Genomic DNA, 26,093 nt, shown 5'->3' with positions numbered 1-26,093 from the left:
TTTTGGAAGGGCTGAAATGGCGAAAGGAATGCAACTGCTGACCTTGGGCTGCAGTGGGGTTAAGGAGTGTGTGCCTATGAGTCACTCCAGATAAGAGCCTTCCACGGCTTTTTTCCTCCAAAATAATTCTTTATCTCCTCTTTCTCACATCAACATATTTTCTTGACATCTCCCATTCGATAGCGCGTGGAGGAAATGTGCTCCTCTAATTTGTTCATCTGATGAAATGTAGATCCATTGTTTTCCCTCGGCCTTGGCCGGCTGGGAGCCTGACCCAGGGTCTGGGGATGTGCCCAGGGCTTGGGGATGCTCAGTGGGGTCGTGGCCTGGAGATTTTGGGGTCACTGCGTGGGGTTTGGGGATTTTTGGTGGGGTGGGTGCTGGAGATTTGGCAGTTTTTGGGATTGGTGCCCGTGGTTTTGGGATGTTCAGTGGGGTCAGTGCCTGGAGATTTGGGGATGTTCAGTGGGGTCAGTGCCTGGAGATTTGGGGATGTTCAGTGGGGTCAGTGCCTGGAGATTTTTGGGATGTTCAGTGGGATCAGTGCCTGGAGGTTTCTGGGATGTTCAGTGGGGTCAGTACCTGGAGGTTTCTGGGATGTTCAGTGGGGTCAGTACCTGGAGGTTTTTGGGATGTTCAGTGGGGTCAGTGCCTGGAGATTTGGGGTTGTTCAGTGGGGTTAGTGCCTGGAGATTTTGGGGATGTTCAGTGGGGTCAGTGCCTGGATTTTTTTGGGATGTTCAGTGGGGTCAGTGCCTGGAGATTTGGGGATGTTCAGTGGGGTCAGTGCCTGGAGATTTTGGGGATGTTCAGTGGGGTCAGTGCCTGGAGATTTTGGGGATGTTCAGTGGGGTCAGTGCCTGGAGATTTTGGGGATGTTCAGTGGGGTCAGTGCCTGGAGGTTTTTGGGATGTTCAGTGGGGTCAGTACCTGGAGGTTTTTGGGATGTTCAGTGGGGTCAGTGCCTGGAGGTTTTTGGGATGTTCAGTGGGGTCAGTGCCTGGAGGTTTTTGGGGTGTTTAGGAATGGAGCCTGCAGTTTTGGGAATGCACCCCCAGGGTTTGGGGGTTTTTTGGTGGGGTGGGTACCTCTTGCTTTAGGGATGGGCTTTGGGGTCGGTGCCCTGGAATTTGGGAATGTTTGGCATCCTGGAATTTGGAGGTGCCCGACAGATTCAGTGCCTGGGCCTTTAAGGATGTACCTTGGGGTCAGGAATTATGGATGCTTGAAGGAGTTTGGGGATGCTCAGCAGGGTCAGTCCCTGTGGCTTTAGGAACACACCTAGGGATGGTACCCAGGGTTTTGGGATGCTTGGTGAGATTGGTGCCTGGGTTTTGGGGATACTTCTCTGGCTCAGTGCCTGGTGTTTGGGAATGTTCCTTTGGGTCAGTACCCAAATCTTTTGGGGTGCTCAGCGGGGTCAGTCCCTGTAGCTTTAGGAATGCACTTAGGGATGGTAACCCAGGGTTTTGGGATGCTTTGATCAGATTGGTGCCTGGGTTTTGGGGATACTTCTGTGGCTCAATGCCTGGTGTTTGGGAATGTGCTTTAGGGTCAGTACCCAAATCTTTTGGGATGCTCAGCAGGGTCAGTCCCTGTAGCTTTAGGAACACACCTAGGGATGGTAACCCAGGGTTTTGGGATGCTAGGTGGGATTGGTGCCTGGGGTTTTGGGGTCAGTGCCTGGGGTTTGGGATTGTGCCTTAGGGTCGGTACTCAGATCTTCTGGGATGCTCAGCAGGGTCAGTCCCCACGGAGCCGTTCCTCCAGCCCTTTTGCAAAGCCAGGCTGGGAGCAGCCGGCCGAGCATCCCCAGCTCGGGAAAAGCCGCTTCTCCCTCCCCTGCCGCGCTCCGCCGGGAAGTTTGGCCGCTCTCTTCTCCATCTCCCAGCCGAGGCCTCTCGCAGCTCCTGTGATAATGCGGAAAGTTGAACTGGCCCCATTACTGCGCGGCGATGGTTGCCGCGATAGGGGCGCGATAATGGCAGCGATAGCGGCGGCTCGGTAGCCAATGGCTCAGCCGCTCCTGCCATTAACATTCCCCACCACGGCCGGGCTCGGAGCTGCCTATCTGCTCTCCATTTCCACTCCTCCGCTAGATAAGAATGGAAATACTGACTTCATAGCTCACTGATTAAAGTGTCTGGATTTCTTGATAATACACAGATAAATTATGTTTTTCAAAAAGAAGGTAGGGAAGGGAGTGCGAGGGGAGGGAAAAACCTCCAGTCCATTTTTTTTTTTTTTTTTTTCCTTCCCTCTTTCTGGCCGTGCCCTGGGAGTTGGGTTTTTGCTGCTCTGAAATGCCCTTCCCAGCAGGAAGGCAGAGCCCTGTGAGGTGCCCTCAGGAATGGGGGGGACAGAGGATTTTTGGGGTGGAGATGCTGTTCCTGCAGCTTGGGCTCTGCCAGGATGCTGGTGGTGGCTGGGACATCCCAGGTGGGATCTGTCCCCAGGGATGCTCAGGAAGCATCTCCATCTCTCCATCTGCCTCTGCTGCAGGATCTGCCCTGGGTGCTTTGGAGCAGCCTCATCCCACTGCCCCATCCATCCTCAGCTCCTTGACTCATCACTGGAGCAAACAGAGCTTCCAGACTTTTTGGGTTTGGAAAAGGTATCAGCCACGAGCCTCTGAGTTTGTTTCATCTAAATATAAAACTAAAGAGCGAACAGTATAAAGTTCATTTTTTAATGTGCTGCCCCATTCCAGTTGGGCTGCTCTCTTTATTTTTTTTAGGGGAACTGTGATAAAAAGCAGAGATAAAGCCAGGACTGTTTTGTGTAGGAGTCTGTATCTGTGTTATCTATCTCCTTTTTCACTCTCCGAGCAGCTCTGTTGTTTTTCGCTCTTATCTCGCTCCACCAAAATGCCAAGAACAGGAAAAAAAAAAAAAAATTAGAAAAAAGAGAGAGAGAGAGAGAGCACAGGCACGTTTGCACGGGGAGAACTCTGTGTCCACAGAGCTGGGCAGGAGAAGGGAGCTGGAGTTGGAGGGAGGGGTGCTGGGAAGGCAGGGAGGGATTTTGGGATCTCCAGGTGCCAGGCTCGGTGCCAGCTGCTCTCAGATGGGCCACCCCACCTGGCTGTGCCCTCCGAGGGTCCTTCCTGCCCCTGGAGTGCTCCAGGATGGCCCTGGGAGCTGGGATTGGGCATCCTGAGGGACTGGGAGCAGCAGGGACATCCCTGCTGCTGTCCCCTTGTCCCCATCCTTGTCAGAGCTGTCACAGACTGCAGGGACACTGAAACCATCCCTGTTCCCTTTCTGTCACTTTTGGGAGCAGGATGGACCTGGCAGGACCTGCAGCATCTTCCCACAGGAAGGGGTGGCTCCAGCTGGGTTCTCCAGGGTAATTTGTCGCTGGATTAGCCCAGAGCTTGACCTCTGTCCCCGCTGTCACCTGGTATTGATGTGCTGCCTGAGCATCCCCACCCCCAGCAGCCTGGAATGCCTTTATTCCAGGTGGGACAGGAGGGATCCCAGTTGAGGGGCTCTCCCCCAGTTCTGCCCTCTGGCAGGGAGCAGGGCTGGCTGCCCGGAGCCCGATCCTCAGGGATGGAGTTTTGGAATTTCTTTCCCACGTTGGTGCGTGTCACCCTGATCACCATGGGGATAAACACCTCAGGCTGCTCTGGGACGGGGTTTGGGTGCAGACAGCTCCAGTGTCCGTCCCAGTAAGGCCAGCTCCTCCTGTCCCAGCCTGCCAGCTGCCTCAGTTTCCCTGCCGGGCTCCGTTCCCCTGCTCCCTCCTTCAGCGCATCCCTTCTCCCCACCCCATCCATCTGCAGCGCGGGGCCGGCTCCATTCCCCTCTCTCGAATCTATCAGGGCCTTATCGACCCCATCTGAAACCTAAAGTCACTCCATTGTCATTGTGCCGGGTTTCCTCCGTGCCGGGTCGGTCCCTGCGGGGGCTGGAGCCCCAATCTCCCGGGATCTCCGGGTGCTTTATCGGCCCCATCGCGGCCGGGCCGGCGCTGGCGCCGCTCGCTGCTGATAAAGTTTCAGAGTTCAGGCAGTGATGAATGTTCAGTAACTGCACCCGCCTGGGCTTGGCAGCGAGCAGCTCCGGCTGAAACCAATCCCTCTCCTATCAGCAGCGCTGCTTTTTCTCAGGCTCGGCCTCTCCCCCTCCTGCTCCTCCCTGGGGGCTCCCCTGGGGCAGCACAGCGCCCAGGGATGCTCCAGCCAGCCTGGCTTCTGGGTTTTGGGGTGGGCTGCCTTGGGAAGGGGCTTCAAGTTCATCTGGGTCCAGGGCAGGGACCTTCCACCTGACCAGGGTGTGGTGGCTGGGACAGAGCAGCTCTGTATCCCATCCCATTTTCCCCATCCCATTTTCCCATCCTATCCCCTTTCCCCCATCCCATCCCACTTTCCCATCCCATTCCATCCCGTTTCCTCATCCCACCCCATCCCATTCCATCCCATCCCCTTTCCCCATCCCTTTTTCCCCATCCCAACCCCTCCATTCCCACTCATCCCACCTCTTCATTCCCCTCCTGCAAAAATTAGTATATTATAAATGTAATCGTTATTGTAAATTTAGCAGTTCCTGTGAATACCATCCCATGAACAATGGCAGCTCGTGCCCCACCATCTCTGTTCCCTCCTGGTATAAATTTGGCCTAATAGATTATAAATGTGATAATATTAATCATTATAAAACCCCTCATGAGGAGTTGGAGCATCTCCCCATCAAGGATTGCAGCATCACCCAGCACCTCTACCCCCTGTTCCCCTCCTGGATAAATTAGGCCTAAATACAAAAATGTAATAAGTCTATAAATTTATAAATTATTATAAATATCCCCCATCAGTAATCCCAGCATCCCTACTACCTCCTGGACAAACCAGCAATATTTTAATCCCAAATCATGATCTATACATTATTAATCCCTCTGTTGGACCTTTCAGTTGTCCAACCATACTTTCTTTTCCTTGCCCTTTTCTCCCAGGGCACCACAGGCTGGCTCAGGGTGAGTTTTATCTGGAGGTGATGGAGAAGGGCCCCAAATTTGAGATAAATCCCCCTGGGCCAGCCCCAGCTGCTATCAGCTCCATGCACAGGGCTGATCTCTCGTGGGGAGATATCCATGGGAAGAGCCTGGGATGCTGCAGATAGGGGAACAGGGCTGATTTCTGCTCAGAAAAGTCCATTTTCCTCCCAGACAATTCCAGACTGTTGGAATTGAGTGCAGCATCACCGAGGGGAGGTGTCCTGTGTGATCAGCAACACGCCCACTGAAACTTTTCCCAGCTTGGCATTCCCAATGCTCAGGAAAAGGGCTGGGAGCAGCCGAGGTCGTTGGTAAAACAAACATTGGTAGGGCCAGGAGGAATTGGGTGAGAAGAGAGGGCGGGTGGCCCATCAGATACCGGCTTTGCAGCTCTCTGGGTGTTTCTGGCACTGCTCAGCCCCTGGGGAATCCCGGGATGCTCCAGATCCCACCGCACCACCAGGGCTGCCTTTGCTGCAGGAGCATCTTTCCCTGAGGAATTCCAGCCTGCTCCTGCAGCCCTTTGCTCTTGGGCCCATAATCTGGGGGGAAAAGGGGTGATTTAGGGGCAGTGAGGAAGTGATGCCTGAGTGGAATTCCCACATTTCCAGCATGAGGTGATGGAGGAGCATCCTGGTGATGTTTTGGGCATGCCAAAACCTGGTTGGCAACCTGCTTTTGGGTTGGTTTTCATCTTTATTACCATTATTATTATTATTATTATTATTATTATTATTATTATTATTATTATTATTTATTTTTTTATTATTAATTGTGGTTTTTTAATTACAAGAAAATGGGATGAGGAGGAGCTGGAAGGAAGGATGGAGAAGGGATCCTCCATTTGTTGCCTGCCTGCTGGAGCTGGAATATCCCCCAGGATGCCCTGGCAGTGCTGGGGTGTCCCCACTGTCCCCCCCAGTGACACCCACGGCCAAGGCTGAGCTTTGAGGTGCCTGAGGGGAGCTTTGGGATGTGAGGCCACCCAGCTCCAGGCTCTGGCCCTTGTTCCCAGAGCTTTCCTTGGACTCATCCCCTGCCCAATGGGATTTGGAGGAATTTTTATTTTTAGAAACGAGGATGGAGGATTCCCAGAAGGGTTTGGGTTGGAAGGACCTGAAAGCTCATCTCCTTCCTCCCCCTCCACGGGCAGGGACACATTCCTTTCAGCCCAGGTTGCTCCCAGCCCCATCCAACCTGGCCTTGAACGCTTCCAGAGATGGGAATTGGAAGGAGCTGGATGGGAAATTTTTATTTAAATCTGTATTTAAAAATAAACACTTGGAGCTGCCGGCAGCGCCAGGCGAAGGCAGGTTGCCACCAGCCTGCACGTGTTCCCAATCCAGGACCTGCTTTCCACCATGGGAACTCCTCCTCCTCCTCCTCTTCCTCCTCCTCCTCCCTGCTCCAGAGCCGGTGGGAAAGTCTGTGGCTGTTGCTATTTTCTATCTCTTATCAGGGTCTCTTATCACTTTGCTCTTGTCTCCGAGCGCCCAGGGTCTCGCTCTTGGCAGCCTGGAAAACTCCCCCCCCAACTCCTCCTTGATTCCCTATATTCCTTTGCCTTTTATTTAATTTACCAGCTATGCACAAAGAATCAAGAAAAGCTTTATTGTTCCTGGGAGAGCCTTAATTGGAGAGCAGTGATCAAATCATTACCTGGGTTTCCCTGGGAATGCCGACCCTCAGCCCAGCCCTGGTGACACGGGCACGTTGCCTCAGCTTCCTGCAAGTTTTTAGCCTCACTGTCTTTTTTTTTTTTTTTTTTTTTTTTTTTTGAGGGAAAAAAAAGAAGAAAAAAAGAAAAAAAAAAAGAAATCCTTGCTCGTTATCAATAAGAAAAAAAGAGGGAGGGAGAAGAGTTAATCGTCGAAGCGGAGTATCTTGGAAGGGAACGTTTTTTGGCTCTTCCCCTCTCTGTAAAACCAGCCTCAGTAATTCAGTTTTAAAGCATGAAAAAAGGGAGTTGATGAAATTCCGCTATCAGCACTGAACCAATATGCAAAATATCTCGCCCAGAATCAAATAGCTATTATGTTTTCATTTCCATTTCAGCGTATTTGCTTAATGAAGAATAGACAGATCAGGCCAGCCGAGGGAGGCTGTGTGCGGTGATAACTGTGCAGGGCTCCCAGCAATCCTGGCCCACTGACGCTCCTCTCCTGCTCTCAGCTCCCTCTCCCTCACTTGCCTTTTTTTTTTTTTCCTCTTTTTTTCCCCTTTTTTCTTTTTTTTTTTTTTTTTTTTTCCCAGTGGTTCGTTTAACCCGTGCAGCTGGGAGTGCTGACAGTGCATCCCTGGGGGTAGGGATGCATCCCAAGACAATTTTGGGGTGCTGGTCCCCAAACCTCTGGTTTTACATGGTTGGGTTTATCTGGAGCATCCCCATCTCCCTTGGGAGTGCTTGGCAGTGTTTTGGGGTGGGATGTGTGAGGTGATTGCAGGATGCTGTTGGCCACCAGTCATCCCCATACCAGGTTTGACACGGTTGGATTTATCTGGAGCATCCTCACCTTCCTCATGGCTGGGCCTCAGTGTTTTGGGGTGGGGTGTGGGTGGTCCCAGGATGCATCCAGGGATCACAGTGACAAGATTCTGGGATTGTTGGTTCCCCATCATCCCTGCTGGGGTACCCCAACCCCAGCTGGATTTACAGGGAGCATCCCCATCCTGCTTGGGCTGGATATTTCAGGGTGGCACCTGGGTGATCCCAGGATGCACCCAGGGACCCCAGAGCTGTGCTACTGGGATGCTTTTAGCCACCCTGTAGGAACTTGGTGACACCACAGCACTCAAAGCCCAGTTGGATTCATATGGGGCATTTAGTTGGATTTATTTAGGGCATTTAGTTGGATTTATTTGGGGCATTTGGTTGGATTTATTTGGGGCATTTGGTTGGATTTATATGGGGCATCCAGCTGGATTCATATGGGGCATTTAGTTGGATTTATTTGGGGCATTTGGTTGGATTTATTTGGGGCATTTGGTTGGATTTATATGGGGCATCCAGCTGGATTTATATGGGGCATTTAGTTGGATTTATATGGGGTATCCCCATTTCCCTCCTGTGTGGGGATGGGTATTTTGGGGTGGGATATGGGATACATCCAGGAATCATGGATGGGATGCTCCTGGCTGCCCATCATCCCTGCAGGAGCTTGGTGACACCACAGGACTCAAACCCCAGCTGGATTTATATGGGACATTTGCTTGGATTTATATGGGGCATTTGCTTGGATTTATATGGGGCATTTAGTTGGATTTATATGGGGCATTTAGTTGGATTTATATGGGGTATTCCCATTTCCCTCCTTTTTGGGGTGGGATATGGGATACACCCAGGGACCACGGGTAGGATGCTCCTGGCTGCCCATCATCCCTGCAGCCCACAGTGGTACCCAAAGCCACCCCTCCTGCCCCGCTGTTCCCAGCAGGATGTGGGTGGTCTCAGCACCCTCGGGTGGGTGCCAGGTGCCCTCCCGGTCCCACCCATCCCTTCCCAGCCCCATCCACCCCTCCCTGGGCCGGCTGGAGGTGCCAAACCCCGTTGCAGGCGAGCGTCGGGTTAACTTTATCAGAAGCCCAAGAGCCGTGAAGGCGTGAAGGAAGAAATTAGCCTAACAATGTTTCATTTACAGCGGGAGAAACGATTTGTTAGCTGGCGATTGTTTCTGAATATTATCAGAGCCTTTTTAATTGTGCTGGAACTGAAATTAGCAGAATTAGAATAAATTGCCTTCCCTTCTCCGGCAGCCTCTTTATTCACGCTCATTGTTGTGTGCTTTGTATAGATTATGGGCTCTTTGTTCTGCTGCTGTAAATATACATGCCTGGAGTCACAGTGAGCAGCTGAGGTCTGCAGACGGGCTGGCCCTGCTCTGATCCCCCCTGGTCCCCCCAGTCCTGGGCCAGGGCAGCCCTGGTGGCATCGTGTGGTGCCAGCCACGTGTGCCACCGCTGCTGGGGGATGCTGCATCGCCATGGAAACGGCCAGGAGGGATGGCAGGGCTGGGAGTGTCCCCCATGTGCACCCTGTTTGTCCCCTGTGTCCCCCTGCAGGGTCATCCCTATGTGTCCTATCAAGTAAGGGGTGGTGGGGACATTTCTGGGGGTCCTTTTGGGGACAGGTGACCCCAGCTCCGTGTGCACAGCACCCCTCTTGCTGCCAGTGCCTCAGGGAACACCTGGAGCAAGCCATGGCCACCTCTGCAAGGGGACAGTGTCCCCAGGGATGGCTGGGCATGGCTTTCCCTTCCTTCCCTGTGTGGGATTTCCTCCTGATTTCCCAGCTGGGAACACCCCCTGGCAGCGTTTCCCTCTGGCTGCGCCCCCCTGAGCGCCCTGTCTGTGTCCCCACAGGTTCCCTGGCAGCCATGGAGGAAGGTGAGGACGCCCCAGTGGGGGACAGGAGCCCCTCGGAGAGGGACGGGGCGGCCTCGGACTGCGAGGGCTCGGCCGAGCGCGACACCTGCAGCCCCCCCGGCAGTGAAGGTGAGCCCTGGCGCTGTCCCTGCTGTCCCCTCCCCACGGGGACAGGCCCTGCCACCACAGCAACCTGCTGGGCATGGTCTCTGCTGGTGCTAGTTAGCCCAGGAAGCAGCCTGGCCACCCCTCGGGGCTGGTGGGCTAGTGACACCCCCGTGCCCCTGGGGGTTCCATCCTCTGGGCAGTGGCAGAACACCCTGTTGAAAAATTGGGGGATGAAGTGACACCCTTGGGGTGTAGAGTGACATAATTCAGGGTTAAAGTGACTCTTCCCAAGGATATAAAGTGACCCCTTTGGGTGCACAGTGACCCCTTAGGTGCAGAATGACCTTTCCCCTCCCTTGGGGTGCAAAGTCTGGTTCCCTTAGGGTGCAGTGCCCCATCCCAGGGGCGCAGAGTGACCTCTCGGGGTGCAAAGTCACATCCTTTGCAATGCAAAGTTCCTCTCCCTGCCCACGATCCGAGTCACGTCCCTCGGGGTGCAAAGTTCCCCCGCCCAGGGGGACAGAGTCACGTCACTTTGGTGCCTGTGCTGACCCCCCCAGGGTGCCAGCAGCCCCAGAGTGGCCCTGGCTGTGCCGTGGGTGCCGTGGGGGCGCAGGTGGCACCGCGGTGGCCGCCAGGCTGGAGCCGCGCCCCGGCTCGGGGCCGGGCTGCAACAGCCCCAGATATCCTTCAGGTTCCTTCCTGTGGAGGTGGGGGCAAACCCCGAGCAGTTAATGTTTGCTGTGCCCTTTGAGATAACCGCGCCGGGGCAAGGCTCACCCAGCGGCAGCCGCGGCGCCCGCCGAGCCCCGGTGCTGCAGCTGGGGGGAAGTGTCCCCAAAAGTGGGACAGCAGGGAGCCACTGCTGGGGCAGGGCAGGAGCTGGAGATCCTGGGAGTGGGGCAGGGAGGGATCCTGAGAGTTGGGAAAGGGAGGGATCCTGAGAGCTGGAGCAAGGGAGGGATCCTGATAGCTGAGATAGGGAAGGGACACAAATAGGGACAGTCAAGGACCCCAACTCTTGGGGCAGTGGAGAACCCTGAGAGTTGGGACAGGGGAGGGATAGAGAGATAGGAAAGGGACACAAATAGCTGGGACAGTCTCAACTTTTGGGGCAGGGAAGGGACCCTGATAGCCCCAACAGATGAGGCAGGGAAAGATCCTCATAGCCAGGACAGAGCAGGGACATAGATAGTGAGGACAAGGGAGGGATCCCAGTATTTGGGGCAGGGAGTGGACCCTGATAGATGGAACAAGGAGAGACCCCAATTTCAGGGAAAAGACCCCAACAGCCAGAGCAGGGAAGGGATCCTAGAGCAAAGTAGGGAAGGGAGCCTGATAATTGAAACAGGGAGGGAACCTGATAAGTGCAGCAGGGAAGGGACCCCACTATCTGAGTCAGGGAGGTCTCCCGGGCAAACTTTGCTCTGTGTGGAGAGAAGTGAGGCTGTTATCTGATGGGGCAGGCGGGCTGGGGGCCGGGGCTCGGAGCTGCACCTGGCACTGGCCTGCCTCGATAACGAGGCGATAGCAGAGATAAGGCCCAGCAGCAATAACGGCCACTAAAGCTTTCAGCGCCACGGATAAAAATCGATACGCCAGGCACTTTGATTTATAGCCAAAAATAATAGGACTTTTATACCCGGTGATTGATTTATTTGATGTTAATCACGGCGCTTATCACCTGTATTAATAATGGGCCGCGGCGGTGACGTCACCGCGGTGGCGCCGATCGATGGCGCTCCGCTCTCGATCCGCCCGGGACGCCAAGGCAAACATGTACTTTGGGCACTAATCTGCCACACTGTCATATGCAGATTGGCCTTATCAGCCCATCTCCAGCAGCAGTTAATGGAGAAAATAATTTGTTATCAAGCTGGTGTGAGTGCGCCGCAGATGGAGCTGGGTTTGGGGTGTGCCCGGGGTTTGGGGTGTGCCCGGGGTTTGGGGTGGGTTTGTGGGGTGTTCCCAAGGGGATAGGGGGGGTTTGGGCACCCTGTGCCCATCGTGGCCCCCTGTGGAATGCTGCCTCTGGAATTGCCTGCTGCCTTCTCCCTCCTGCTGCAGAGTCCGGAGATGCTCTGGAGAGCCCCAAGGAGCCGGAGGAGCCGGGAGATCCTGGAGAGAAGCCCCGGGAGGCAGACAGCTGGAACGGGCCAGGTGAGTCTGGCGTGTGGGGCCATCCCTCTCCATCCCACCTGCAGCAGCAGATTCACCTCCTCCTGAAAACAGCAGCATGAGGGGCACTGGGAGCTGGGCAGGCTGCAAACCCCAGAGCTCCTGCTGGAGGGGTGCTGGCTGTGATCCCTGATGGGAAATCCAGGGATGTGGGAGCAGCAGGGATGCCATCCCCACAGCTGGCATCACAGCCCTGGCACTGGCAGGGCGTGGGCCCGTCCTGCATCACGCCAGGGCACTTCACCAACATCCTGGCAACCACAAGAGCGACGCTGGGCTGGTTTGGTGATGGTTATCAAAACCCCAAGGAGCAAATTCAGCCTCTATCTCCCCCTGGTATCTCCATGCCAGGGCTGTGGGCACCAGGCTGGCCCTGTGGGCACCCCCAGCCCTATCACCCACCATCTCCAAAGCCACAGGGTTACAGATGTGTGCCACAGGGATCCACAGAGCCAGGGAATGCAAGGGAGCTCTGGAGGTCACCCAGCCCGAGGCAGGGACAGCTGGAGGTGACAGAGGGGCACTTCCAGAGACTGGGATTGGAATGGCTCCAGACAGGGAGACCCACACCCTCCAGGGCTCTGCCACCCTCCATGGGAAGTTCTTCCTCATAATAAGGACAAACTCCCCGTGGTTTAGTTCGTGGCCATCACTCCTTGACTGGAGCTGTGGGTTGTTCCACTGGGAGCAGCTCCGGGCAGGTGATGGGGGTGGGACCCCCAAGGGTGAATGTGCCACGTTCCCCACCCGTTGGTGCTTTGGGAAGCGGTGACACCGTGCAGGACAGCATCCCTTTGGGTGTCCCCAGGGCCAGCAGGCTGTGGCTGCCTGGGAAGTGGCAGCTGCCAGCACACGTGCGGTTCCTGCAGCTGCCCCGATCCCCACGGGAGCCCCTGGCAGGGGAAGGGAAGGGAAGGGAAGCTGCTGCCGACCCCGCTGATATCCCGGCCCTTCCCGGCAGGAAGGAGCTGCGAGGCCACCCCTGCTCCTCCTTATCTCTCCCAGCCCTTTGCCCCTGGGGCAGGGCAGGAGGGCACTGCCCCTCCAACCCCACACCCCCATTCCCTATGGCTCAGCACCCCATAGACCCCAAAACCCCAAACCCCGCTTGGCTGGGGCCGTGCCTGCCCTTCCCTTCCCCTCCCCTCCGGGCAGCGGGTTATTTGCATTCTGCATGCAGAAGAGGTTTGATGATCGGGCTGGCAGCCCATCTCCGGCGCTAATTGCCGCGGGTTCATTGCGATGCGGCCCCGATAGGGCCCGATAGCGCCTCCCCGGCCCCATAACCCTATCAGGGGCTCTGCAGCCTCCCCGCTATCAGCAGGGACTGCCCAGAAGGGAAGTGGGAGCAGCCCGAGCTCCTGCTTTATCTGCCGGGATCCGGCCGTGGATGTGCCGGGGTGGGGTTATGGGGAGGCTTTGTTGGCGCCCTGAGGGAGGTTTGGGGGGTCACTGGGTCACCCCAGAGGTCGTCCTGCTGTTCCAGAGGGGATGTGGCCTGCCAGCACCTCGCCCTGGCCCCACCTGGCAGGAGGGAGAAGGAGGATTTTGGTTGATTTTTGAAAGGATCATGTTCCAGCTCCTCGAGTTCCCAGGAGCTGGAGGTTGGAATGCTGAGTTTGGGATCCTTCCCTCGGGGTGCTGGGACACCCTGGCTCTGTTCTGCTTCCCAGTGGGGTCGTGGGATGGAGCATGGCCACGCTCTGTGCTCCCTCCATCCTCTGGCAGAGCTGGGACAGGATGTCCATCCTTCCCAGATTCCCCCAAACCATCCCAAATTCCCCACAGCCCCTCCATCCATGGCTCAGGTTTCCATCCTTCCCACTCGTTTTGGTTTGCTCAGGAGAAAGGAGAATTTTGGGAGCACCCACAGCCTCCAGGGCTGTCCCATCCCTGCCTGGCCAACCTCAGCAATTCCAGCCACTTTCCCAGAAGGATAAGGTGAAAATCTCTGGCAGATTTCACATGGAGCTGGGGCAGGAATGCAGCAGAGGAGAGCCCTGCTCAAGTTCAAGATGAACCAGCAGAGAATTCCCACTGGGAGCTGCCAGGAGGCTGCAGCCCTGGGAATCCTGGATTCTTGCTTTTCCACCTGAATTTGCTTTTTGTCCTTGTGGGAACAACCACAGGCAGGGACAGGATTGGAGGTGCCCAAACCCAGGGTGGCTTTTGGGTTATCCCACCCAGCCTTGGGAATTCCCAGGGAATTCTTCACCCCCTTCCCTACATCAGCACTGCTCTTTGCAGCTCCACCTTGCTGAACCCCAGCTCCTGCTGCTGCCCTGCCTGTTTGAGCTTTGTTCAATTAATTATTAATTATTAAATGTTCATTTAATATTTCCTCTGGGCAGTAATGATGGCTCTGGGTTGATTTCAGACCTCAGGCTCCTCTCCCATTCCTCCAAACCCATCCTCCATATCAGGATGGCACAGAGCAACTCCTCTTTTTTTTTTTTTTTTAGTGCATCTAATTAAAACTCTCAAGTCCTTTTTTTTTTTTTTTTTTTTCTTCCCCTTTTCCTCCCAGCTCCCCCTTCCCTCGTGCTCCTGCTCCCTTTCAGTTGTGTTTATCTCCCTCCTCAATAATCTCTGGCTGCCCAGGGTTTGTCTGGAAACCTCAGGGTTCATTATCGGGGTGAGCAGGGCACAATGGGGGGGACAGCTCGTCCTGGGGGGGACACAGCCCCCACCACATCTGCCCCATCCCTCCCCCTCCACCCTGGTATGTGTGGGTGGGAAAAATTATTCCAGCTATTCTGTTTTATCTCTGGGAGCAGAGCAGCAGAGAGTTGTGCTTGTGGGAGATGGCTGGGGGTGGGGGCAGCTGGGATTCAGGGAATTGGCACCCCCAGAGTCCCAAATCAGGGGGTGCCCAGCACCCTGAAATCCTCCCCCTGCCCTGCTGCGTGTCCAGCAAATCCTCCTGCCACGGGCAGGGGTGGGGACGGTCCCAGCAGTGATGGGGACACCTGTCCTGGATTTGGGACATGGAAGAGCAGCTGTCCCTGCTGGGGGATGTCCCCAATGTCACCCCCATGTCTGGGGTCACTGCAGGGTGAGGGGACAGTGTGGGGACACTGATATGGTGAAGGGATGCTCTGACTGGCCTGGGGGTGAGTGGAAGGATGATCAGACTGGTTTGGGGACAGGGACAGTGGAGGGATGCCCAGGGATTTTGGGGACAGGGACAGTGCAGGGATGCTCAGGGATTTTGGGGACAGGGACAGTGGAGGGATGCTCAGAGATGTTTGGGGACAGGGACATGGAGGGATGCTCTGGGAATTTGGGGACAGGGACAGTGGAGGGATGCCCAGGGATTTTGGGGACAGGGACAGTGCAGGGATGCCCAGGGATTTTGGGGACAGTGAGTGTGGAGGGATGCTCAGGGATTTTGGGGACAGGGACAGTGGAGGGATGCTCAGGGATTTTGGGGACAGGGACAGTGGAGGGATGACAGTGCAGGGATGCTCAGGTTCCCATTTCCCCTGGGCAAGGAGAGCCGTGTCTTGCACTCCTGTGCTGAGAGCCCTTTGCTGCTGATTGACACCTGCCAATCACTCACCTGCTGCTCTGCCCTGCCTGGATCTGAGAACTGGTGAGGATTTGTGGCTTGGCCCCCCCTCCTCCATCTGGGTCCCCCCTGCTGTCCCCTCCCCTTTCCGGACTGGATATCTTCCCTCTGCATCAGCTCCGGGGGCCCCTGTGCTCCCCCTGCTCCCCCTCTCCGGCTTCCTGCCCCCCCAGAGCCCTCTGCCCACTGCCAGGGGTCCCAGGAGAGGGGACAGGGTGTCCCTGGCACAGGGGTCTCGCCACCCTGGCAGCCCTGGGGAAGGCAGGATGTTTTCCTCCTTCCCATCCTTCCTGAGTGCTTTCTGGTGGTTTTCCCAGTGCTTGTTCCTGTGCTCCTGTGTGTTTCCTGGTTGTCCCCTGGGAACAGGGGTACAGGGATGGCAGCACCTCGAGCTTGGGGACAGCAGGGACAGGGCACAGAGGTCCTGGCAGCCCCAGGAAGTTTTCCTGCTTCCCATCCTCTCTAACCCTTTTATTTCTGATCTTATTCCCAGTGTTCCTATCCACATCCCTGCAGGCACAGGTCCCTGATTTCCTGGGATGGGAACCCTCTGGAGATGGGGAAGGTCTCCAGCCCCTCCCAGCCCCATCCCAGCCCGGCACAGCAACACCCCAAAGGCAAATCCCGGGAATGCTTATCAGCCCATCCTGCCGGGGCAGGGCCTGGCTGCCAGCTGTGCCGCACAGCTGGCCAGCGGGGAGCAGCCCCTCCCTCCGTGTGCCCCGTGCAGCCCCCCCGGGCCGGGTGGTGCCCGCCGAGGCTGGGGCAGGGCTCAGCTGCTCCATTATCCGGGGGCAGGGTTCAGCCCGATAACGAGTCGCTTTTGGACTCGGGCAGCAAACAATCAATAAGTGGCGAGCGATGGGCAGGGGAGATAAAGGCAGAAATCCCCCCTCGGCTTTTCCCCAGCACCCCAAACCGGGGGGAACTCTGCCACAGCCAGCCCCTCTCCATCCCTGAGCCAGCCCAGGCTGAGCCCAGCAAGGCTGGATTTAAACCCTCCTCACTCCTTTGTCGTGCCCAAGGCTGCCCTGATTACTGGAGCACCCGGGACGGCAAAGCCGGGATAATCTCCTTAGCCCCTTTGGAGAGATTTCCCTTTGTGAGCGGAGGTGAAGAGTGGAGATGCTGCGTGTTCACAGCTTAAGACTCTTCCCAATCTTCTCCCTCCATCTTATCGGGGCGCTGCCATCACATCATTGCACTAGTTGAGTTGTCAGGATTTATTCCTTCCGCCGCGCGCCCGCCGCGGCTAAAAACAGCAGCTGGGGGAAGCTGGGGGAACTGGGGGAACTGGGAATGGGAGCTGGGGGAACTGGGGGAACTGGGAATGGGAGCTGGGGGAACTGGGGATGGGAACTGGGGGAGCTGGGGGAACTGGGAATGGGAGCTGGGGAAACTGGGGGAACTGGAGGAGCTGGGGGAACTGGAGGAACTGGGGGAACTGGGGGAGCTGGGGCTTCTCCAGCTCGGATTTCCTCAGACGGGAGCAGCAGAGCCATGGAAGGTTGGGTGCTCATTGATGGATCTATCCATCCCTGCATCCCTCCATCCATCTCTCCATCTATCAGCCATCCATCCATCCATCCATCCATCCATCCATCCATCCATCCATCCATCCATCTCTCCAGGCCAGTTCTCACAGCCTCCCACATTTGTTCCTGGGTGTTCCAGGGGTGCAGCCACATCCAGGCACCCCCGTTTGCTCTCCTTGCAGGAGGGAAGGGCAGAGGAGCCCCAGACAAACCCACTCATCCCACCCCATTCCAAGCTGCTCCTGCACCAACTTCATCCACAGGACTTGAACCACATCCAGATGAACTGTTCAGCCCCTTGGCAAGGATCTGAGCTCGGACATCCATCCATCCATCCATCCATCCATCCATCCATCCATCCATCCATCCATCCATCCATCCCCATTTCCCAGTCTCTCCATCCATCCATCCATCCATCCCCATTTCCCAGTCTCACCATCCATCCATCCATCGATCCATCCATCCATCCATCCATCCCCATTTCCCAGTCTCTCCATCCATCCATCCATCCATCCATCCATCCATCCATCCATCCCCATTTCCCAGTCTCTCCCTCCACCCATCCCCATTTCCCAGTCTCTCCATCCACCCATCCCATTTCCTAGTCTCTCCCTCCATCCCCATCCCATTTCCCAGTCTCTCCATCCATCCCCATCCACCCATCCCCCTTTCCCAGTCCATCCATCCATCCATCCATCCATCCATCCATCCATCCATCCATCCATCCATCCATCCATCCATCCACCCCATTTCCCAGTCTCTCCCTCCCGGGGCTGCTGCTGGTGCCAGGTCTGGCTCCTGGCCCCCCAGGCTGGCACAGGTTGCTGGATTTAATCAGAGCAAGGCTGATGTGATCCCATGACACACTGATAGCAGTATTTATCCTGATAGTATCCAGGCAGCTGCAAACACTGCAGGGACCTCCTTGCCTGGGTGCCCACTGAGGGGCAGAGCAGCTGCTTTGGGTGTGGTTCCAATCCTCTGGATGCAGCTGAGGCAGAGGGGTGTGGGAACAGCTTGGGATGGGATGGGTGGGTTTGTCTGGGAACCCTCTGCCCTTCCCTCCCAGGGTTTGTGTCACACCAGGCAGGTGCACCTGGCCCTCTGGGCCTTTTCCCTCCTTTCTCTTTCCCTTCTTTACTTCCTTCCTTCCTTCCTGCTGCTTTTCTCTGCACCCCAGAGCAAACAGGCCGGTCCCTGCCCAATTTGGTTAATGAGCTGGGAGATAAGCCCTGCTCCCCTGATAAGGAGGGACCGATGGCCAGGTGAGATACCTGGGGGCAGTTCACCTGCCAGGGGATCCTCACAGCGAGCTCAGCGCTCAGACTTTGCTCCAGGACACCCCAGGGGCTGGCAGCAGCTCTTCCCAGCCTTGCAGGCAGTGGGATCCCTGGTGGGATCACTCAGCTTGCTGGCTTTGGGTTTGTTCCCAATGTGGAACACTCAGCACCTCCCCATCATTTTCCCTGTTCCCACTCAGCAGTGCTGTGTGTTTAACTGGCAAAAAAAAAAAAAAAAACCCAAAACATCTTTTCTCTCCTTTTTTCCCTCACTGTGGCTGCAGCACAGGGGCTCTGGCAGCATCCCTGGCTGGCACAGGGACACTCATCCCTCTGGAGGAGCTCTCAGCAGCACAGAGCAGGGCTCCAGCGCCCTTGCTGGGGTTCCAGCACCCCGTTTCTGGGTGGGTGGAGGCCGTGGGGCACTGGCAGGAACAGGGCTGGCTCCAGCAGCACTATTTTTGTCCCCCTGTCTGGAACGGTTTTCTCTTTATCAGCGCCTGCGTGTTTTCTCTGCTGGGGATTGATACACACAAGATGAAGTGCTCTGACATGGGAAGTGTCAGGCGAGTGCTCTTATCTCAGAGACATGGTCTCCTGACCCAAAGGCTGCTGATTACCAGTGAGACAGGCAGGGGGGGCACCCCCAGGGGGACGTGGCCGTTGGGCTCCGCTCCCCAAAAGCAGCTGGGATGGTGGGGGTGGCAGAGGCAGAGGGGAGGCAGCGCTGCTGGGGCTCCCCTGGGCTTTAGGGGTGGGTGCTGAGCCTGCAGGGAGAGCAGCAGTGCAGCAGCACTTTGGGAATCAGAGGGGAAGGTGCTGGAAATGTGAGGGTCTGGCTGCCTCACTCAGCCCCGAGGTCACTCTGGTGGTCACTCTGCTCGGTTTGTGCCAGGGAATAAATCCCAACAAGTCCTCAAAGGCCTCATCCCTCCTCCTCCTCCTGCCTGTGCTGAGGTGGAGCTGATGAGGAAAGGGCAGGGGGATGCAGGGTGGGAGGATGCCAGGGATCCCAAAACGCCTTTGCAGGGATGTCACCCCAGCTAGAGACAGCTGGGATCTCCATGGATTTGGGAGCACTGAGGCTCCAAGGGCTCCCAGGCTGTGGCACAGGGAAACTGAGGCACAGCCATCACCAGCACAGGGACGGAGGGTGACAGGGACCAGCCTGGTGACCCCAAGCCCCTCGGGGAGCCTGGACACCATCCCGGAGCTCCCGGGGGGTTTTGCTGAGCTGGCTCCTGGGATGTGCTCCAAGCAGTCCCCGGTGGCCCGGGGTGGCCGCAGGGGACCCGGTGGCACCTGGGTGATGGCAGGTGACACCTCCCAGCGCTCCCAGTGGCTCACCTCAGCTCACCCCAGCGCCGGGAGGATCCAGATGTCAGCCCTGCTAATAAACACATCAGATTTCAATCTCGCAGCCCTGGGATCGCCTTTTCCTCCCCGCGCTCCGGCTCCAAAGGCAATTTCGCCTTCAGCCAGCGCAGCCTCCTCCCTGCCCAGGGCACCAGCAGCGGCTGCATCCCCTGGGGGGCTCTGGGGGCTCTTTGTCCTGGAGCTCTGCGGTGGGGGATGGTTCCTCTGCGCTCGGTTTTTGGGGGGCAGCAGCCAGCGAGGGGCGGGCAGCGCATCCATCTGGGTATTGGTTACCTGCCATCTTATCTGCGCTCCCAAAGACAAAGGCACAGTTAAAACATTTTCGAGCAGCCTTCATAGCGTATTCACATGTTATCTAACCCATTAAACCAGAGCCTTATCAGATAATCAAAGCCATTAAGCCCTGAAGCTGCTGCGAATTTGGGTGCGGGGATGGGAAACGCTCCTTCCTGTGTGCCGGGTCTGGACCCCCCGGGCTGGGCCGGGACCCCCGGGAAGGGGATGGATCCTCCCTCAGGACCCTCGGGAAGGGGATGGATCCACCCTTGGGACCCCCGGGAAGGGGATGGATCCACCCTTGGGATCCCCGGGAAGGGGATGGATCCTCCCTCAGGACCCTCGGGAAGGGGATGGATCCTCCCTCAGGACCCTCGGGAAGGGGATGGATCCACCCTTGGGACCCCCGGGAAGGGGATGGATCCACCCTTGGGATCCCCGGGAAGGGGATGGATCCTCCCTCAGGACCCCCGGGAAGGGGATGGATCCACCTTGGGGAAGGGGCTGGATCCCCCTGGGACCCTGGGAAGGGATGGATCCCCCCTTGAGACCCCCGGGAAGGGGATGGATCCCCCATTGAGACCCCCGGGAAGGGGATGGATCCACCCTGGGACTCTGGAGAAGGGGATGGATCCCCCTCAGGACCCTGGGAAGGGGATGGATCCACCCTTGGGATCCCCGGGAAGGGGATGGATCCTCCCTCAGGACCCTCGCAAAGGGGCTGGATCCCCCTGGGACCCCCGGGAAGGAGATGGATCCCCCTGGGACATCCGGGAAGGGGATGGATCCCCCTCAGGACCCTGGGAGGGGATGGATCCACCCTTGGGCCCCCCGGGAAGGGGATGGATCCCCCCTTGGGACCCTCGGGAAGGGGATGAATCCACCCTGGGACTCTGGGGAAGGGGATGGATCCACCTCAGGACCCTGGGAAGGAGATGGATCCCCCTGGGACACCCGGGAAGGGGATGGATCCACCTCGGGACCCCCGGGAAGGGGCTGGATCCCCCTCGTGCGCCCCGCTGGGTACCCACATCCCCCAGGGTTTGGGGTGCCGCACCTCGGGGGTTTGGGGGCGCATCCCGCTGATGCTGGGCGTGTCTCCCCGCAGATGAGCTGGCTCTGGAGGTGCAGGACGGGCAGAGGCAGCTGAGGACCCGCAGGAGCCTCCCCGAGGGCTTCTCCTGGGGCCCGTTCCAGGGCAGCATCCACAGCGAGCCGGCCTCGCCGGGGCGCGGCGCCACGGTAAGGAGCGCCCCGAGGGCAGGGAGTGCACAGACCCTGGTTTGGGTGCCCAGGGCTTCCCCTGGAGCCCAGAGCCTTGCCAAGGCAGGGACAGCACGGTGCCGTCCCCTCTGCCAGCCTGCCTGGTGGCACCTCTGCTCACCGAGGAGGTGCAGCTGGATTTCCCAGCCCAGGCTTGCTGCCTGGGGACTCTGGCTGTGCCAGGAGAGGAGCACTGAGGGGACACCGAGGGTTGGTGGCATCACTGGGGGAGCAGCAGGGGAGGGAGGTGTCCATAAGTGTCACTCTGGCTGGTTTTGGGCTCTGGATCCTCCATCCCAGCCACGTCCTTCCCTCCACATCCCCCCTGAGCTGCACACAGGCAGCTCCAGCCCAGGATCCTCAAGCCCTGGCTCCATCCCCACCTCTTCCTCCTCCTCCTCCTCCTCTCTCCTTTGCTCTTTTTTTTTTTTCTCTTTTTTTTTAAGCTCAGGCCCGTTTATCTTTGCTGAATTAAATCCTTGATTAACCCTTATCTGCCCAGTTTGGCTCCCTATCTCCTGCTTGGCGCCGTGTGTCCAGACACCCGGTACAGGATGATTGATTTCCCCAAGATATGCTCAGCTTTTTTCTGATACTTCATTTATTGTCTAAATATTTTTGCTCCCATTTCAGCAGCTCCCTTATCGAGCCAGGCTGATGATTCCCAGCCCTGCTCTCCTCTGCCACTCTCCTCCCTCCCTATCTCTGCTCAGGGAAGGGAGGAAGGAATTGCAGCCCCATCCCTGATAGGGGCTGTCACCCTCAGGTCCCTTCCTCTTTGTTGCTGGGGGGGTGTGCAGGGGGTGTCCCCCAAATCCTGCCTGGCTCTGCTCTTCATCTCCACGTGGGAGATGATCCCAGCCTGGGATTTTAGTGGGTGGCTTTGGTGAGGAGGAGATCTACCTGATCCCACAGTTCCCCCAAAAAATCCTTGCTTGGGAGGGTGTGGAAACGCTCTGGGCCAGCTCAGGGGAGGCGAAGCCCCTCTGGGGGTGTCAGTGAGTCGGTCCAGGCCGGGCTGAGGGAGGGCTGAGGGAGGGCAGGGGCCGTGCGGCCGCGCCCTCCCGGCGGATGCGGGGCAGATCGGGTTGCAGATCGGGTTTCCGATGGTTATCGGCGGCGTGGAGCCGAGACAGCGACCGCTTTGTTCCAGGGAGAACAAGGAAGGGCTTCAGCGCGGGGCTGGGGCCGCTGCAGGGAGCCGGGCTGGGCACCCCGGGGTGCTGGGAGCACCTTGGGGTGCTGCAGGTCCCGGGCAGGGCAGGCACCGCTGACTGGGGAGGCGCAATTCCAAAGGGATTCTCCTCTCCCTGAGCGTGCTCTGGCAGCAGTGCCCATCCTGTGCCATGCTGGGGTCCCAAAGCCCCCAGCCCCGTCCCTGTGTGCACAGGGAGCCACTGTGAGAGGGCACACACCTGTGCCAGGGTCACACCTGTGTGTCACACCTGTGCCAGGGTGTGTCGCACACCCCTGTGCCAGTGTGTCACCCCTGTGCCAGGGAGTCACACCTGTGCTAGTGTCACACCTGTGTGTCACACCTGTGTGTCACACCCATGTGCCAGGGTGTCACAGCCCTGTGCCCATGTCACACCCATGTGCCAGTGTCACACACATGTGCTGGGGGCTTTATCAGGCTGCCAGCACTCGGCTCCTGGCAGTGATAAGGCCCCAACTGGCTGCGACTGTCAGGCTGAGTTGGAGGGGTTGGAAATATTGGGATGGATAATTAGATTTCATATCGTTACTGCAGCAGCCATCGGAGCATCAGGGAGATTAATTTCCCCCCCCCTTGTGCTCATTAATATTCATTAGAATGCAGGGAGGCTGAGCAGGAGAGCTGTGACCCCCTGGCAGCCCCTCAGTGTGACCCCAGCTGGTTTTGGGGAGAGCTGGGACCCCCTGCCAGCCCCTCAGTGTGACCCCAGCTGGTTTTGGGGAGCACTGTGACCCCCTGGCAGCCCCTCAGTGTGACCCCAGCTGGTTTTGGGGAGAGCTGGGACCCCCTGGCAGCCCCTCAGTGTGACTCCAGCTGGTTTTGGGGAGCACTGTGACCCGCTGGCAGCCCCTCAGTGTGACCCCCATGCTGACCCCTGTCCCTGCCCCACAGAGCCCCCCTGTGACGCTGGTGCTGGGGGACGAGAGCTGCTGGCTGTCCCACCTGCCCCTGGTGCCCGGAGAGCCCGATGCCAACGCTGTCATCTACAGGAAGGGTTGGTACTGGGGGGACTGGGGGTGGGAGGGGAGGGACCCCCATCCGTGTCCCCTGTCCCAGTGTCTGCTCCCCCTGTCCCACTGCTGCCTGTCCCAGCTTCCCTGGCTGGGCTGGGGTGGGTCCCAGCAGGGATGAGCACAGGGATGGGCACAGGCATGGATGTAAAGATGGGCACAGGGATTGGCACAAGGGTGAGTGCAGAGGTGGGTGTAAGGAGGGATGGATGCAGGGATGGGTGTAGGGATGTCACAGAGCTGGGCACTGGGCTGTGTGCAGACATGGGCACAGGGATGGATGCAGGGATGGATGCAGGGATGGATCAGGGATGGATGCAGGAATGGGGCACGGGGATGGACATGAGGATGGATGCAGGGATGGACACAGGGATGGACACAGGGATGTCGCAGGGATGGACACAGGGATGTCGCAGGGCTGGGCACTGGCTCTGTGCAAAGATGGGCACAGGAATGGATGCAGGGATGGGGCACAGGGATGGACATGAGGATGGATGCAGGGATGGATGCAGGGATGGATGCAGGGATGGGGCACAGGGATGGACATGAGGATGGATGCAGGGATGTCGCAGGGATGTCGCAGGGCTGGGCACTGGCTCTGTGCAAAGATGGGCACAGGAATGGATGCAGGGATGTCTCAGGGATGGACGCAGGGATGCACACTGGGATGTCGCAGGGATGGACGCAGGGATGTCGCAGAGCCCTGGCATGGCTCCGTGCAGAGATGGCACAAGCCGAGCGCGGCTCGGGCAGGCTGTGCGGGGCTCAGCACGGGCACACACCGCCATCTCCAGGCCACGCCCGGGACGGAGCAGCGGCCGCTGCCGGCCCGCGGGGACAAGGCGGGGACAAGGCGGGGACAGAGGGGCCGGCCGGGCGGCAGGACGGGAGCCGGCGCTCCCTGCTCGCTCACCGCTGTCCCCTCTCCAGACGAAGCCCTGTGGTGCCGCACGACGCGCGCGCTGCGGGAGGACGAGCCCCTGAGCGCCCTGGTGGTGGCAGAGCCACCAGCTGTCCCCAAGCACGGGGTGAAAGCGGAGCCTGGAGAGTCCCCGTACCCGGCGGCGCTGCACTCCGACATCCAGCTGCTGCCACAGCAGGCTGGCATGGCCGCCATCCTGGCCACGGCCGTGGTCAACAGTGAGTGCGGGGACACGCGGGGAGGGACACAGAGGATACAGAGAGGGACATGTGGAGAGGGACACAGGGACACATGGAGAGGGACACATGGAGAAGGGCATACTGAAAGGGACACATGGACAGGAACGGAGGGACGCACGGGGAGGGACACAGAGAGGGACACGGGGAGAGGGACACGGGGGGGACAGGCAGGGAGGGACACACCGGGAGGGACACAGAGAGGGACACGTGGAGAGGGACACAGGGACACGGGGAGGGACACGGGGAGAGGGACACATGGAGAGTGACATACTGAAAGGGACACACAGGGAGGGACATGTGGAGAGAGACAGTCAGGGAGGGACACATGGAGAGGGACACACAGGGAGGCACACACAGCACCACAGCCCTGCCAGGGCTCCCCAGGCTGTCACCAAGCCGTGTCCCTGCCCCTTGCTCCCCACAGAGGACGTGTTCCCCTGCAAGGACTGCGGGATCTGGTACCGCAGCGAGCGGAACCTGCAGGCACACCTGATGTATTACTGTGCCAGCCGGCAGAGCGCCGGCTCCCCGGCCCTGGAGGAGAAACCCAAGGAGACCTACCCCAACGAGAGGGTCTGCCCCTTCCCTCAGTGCAAGAAGAGCTGTCCCAGTGCCAGCTCCCTGGAGATCCACATGCGGAGCCACAGCGGTATGGCACGGCATGGCACGGCATGGCATGGCACAGCATGGCATGGCATGGCACCCCTCCTCTGGGGCTCTGGGGTGGCAGCACGGTGACCATGGTGGCCGTGGTGACCAGTCAGAGGAGGCTGAGCTGCTGGAGGGGCAGGGAGGGTGCAGGGCTGGGTGGAGCACGCTGCCCGGAGGGATGAGGTTCTCCCCGGCTGCGTCACTGGTTTGGCACAGCTCACGTGTAGGTCTTGCCCCGTCTCAGAGCTGCAGAGATGGAGTTGGCACTATGGGGTGGCCCTGTGGGTGTCCCCACAGTCCCTGTCCCCCTCCTCTGAGCGCTGAGTGTCCGTCTGTCCGCAGGAGAGCGGCCGTTTGTCTGCCTGATCTGCCTGTCTGCCTTCACCACCAAAGCCAACTGTGAGCGGCACCTGAAGGTGCACACGGACACCCTGAACGGTGAGTGTCCCCCGGGGGCAGCCCTGGCAGGGGACTGTCCTTCCTGCCTGCCCACTCAGCTTTGGTGGCCTGTCCCCTCAGGTGTCTGCCACAGCTGTGGCTTCATCTCCACCACGAGGGACATCCTGTACAGCCACCTGGTGACCAACCACATGATCTGCCAGCCTGGCTCCAAGGGAGAGGTGTTCTCACCTGGATCAGCCCTTCCTGCTGCCAAACCCCTCGCTCCTGGTGAGTCCTGGGGCTGTGGCTGTGGGGGACACGGGATGGCTTTGTCACCAAGGGCTTGTCCCCAGCTGTGTCTGTGCTGGGAAGGGAGGTGGGGATGGTACAGTGTCCCTGTGCCAGGATGTTGGGAATGGGGAACAGAGTAGGATCCCTGTGCCAGGAGTGTTGGCAACAGGACATGGCAAGCCAGGATGGGACAGGGACAGGGTGAGGATTCCTGCCCTGGGATGTCACTAACAGGGACAGATTCAGTGACACCAGTGCTGATCATCCCTGTGCCAGGGCTGTCAGTGACACCAGTGCTGATCATCCCTGTGCCAGGGCTCCCAGTGACACCAGTGCTGATCATCCCTGTGCCAGGGCTGTCAGTGACACCAGTGCTGATCATCCCTGTGCCAGGGCTCCCGGTGACACCAGTGCTGATCATCCCTGTGCCAGGGCTCC

At 58.2% G+C, this 26,093-nt stretch overlaps 1 protein-coding gene across 3 annotated transcripts in view; it reads left to right on the top strand.

Moving 5' to 3' along the window:
* The window catches only part of ZFPM1 (zinc finger protein, FOG family member 1), a 34,735-nt gene that overhangs the window by 5,814 nt on the left and 2,828 nt on the right, over positions 1-26,093 (top strand). For 2 of the 3 annotated variants that reach the window (XM_056500794.1, XM_056500796.1), the window contains exons 2-9: positions 9,355-9,486; positions 11,533-11,625; positions 20,791-20,924; positions 23,053-23,155; positions 24,102-24,311; positions 24,757-24,981; positions 25,326-25,421; positions 25,503-25,652. In XM_056500794.1, coding sequence (XP_056356769.1) covers positions 9,355-9,486; positions 11,533-11,625; positions 20,791-20,924; positions 23,053-23,155; positions 24,102-24,311; positions 24,757-24,981; positions 25,326-25,421; positions 25,503-25,652 — 1,143 coding nt within the window. Of the gene's footprint in view, positions 1-8,960; positions 9,079-9,354; positions 9,487-11,532; positions 11,626-20,790; positions 20,925-23,052; positions 23,156-24,101; positions 24,312-24,756; positions 24,982-25,325; positions 25,422-25,502; positions 25,653-26,093 lie in introns of those variants that run through there. The other variant, XM_056500793.1, reaches the window with a different exon arrangement.

Source organism: Oenanthe melanoleuca, chromosome 11 (genome assembly GCF_029582105.1).
Source record: "Oenanthe melanoleuca isolate GR-GAL-2019-014 chromosome 11, OMel1.0, whole genome shotgun sequence".
NCBI classification, from domain to species: domain Eukaryota; kingdom Metazoa; phylum Chordata; class Aves; order Passeriformes; family Muscicapidae; genus Oenanthe; species Oenanthe melanoleuca.
Note: the sequence above shows the minus strand (reverse complement) of the source record. Positions and strands in the feature narration are given on the sequence as shown.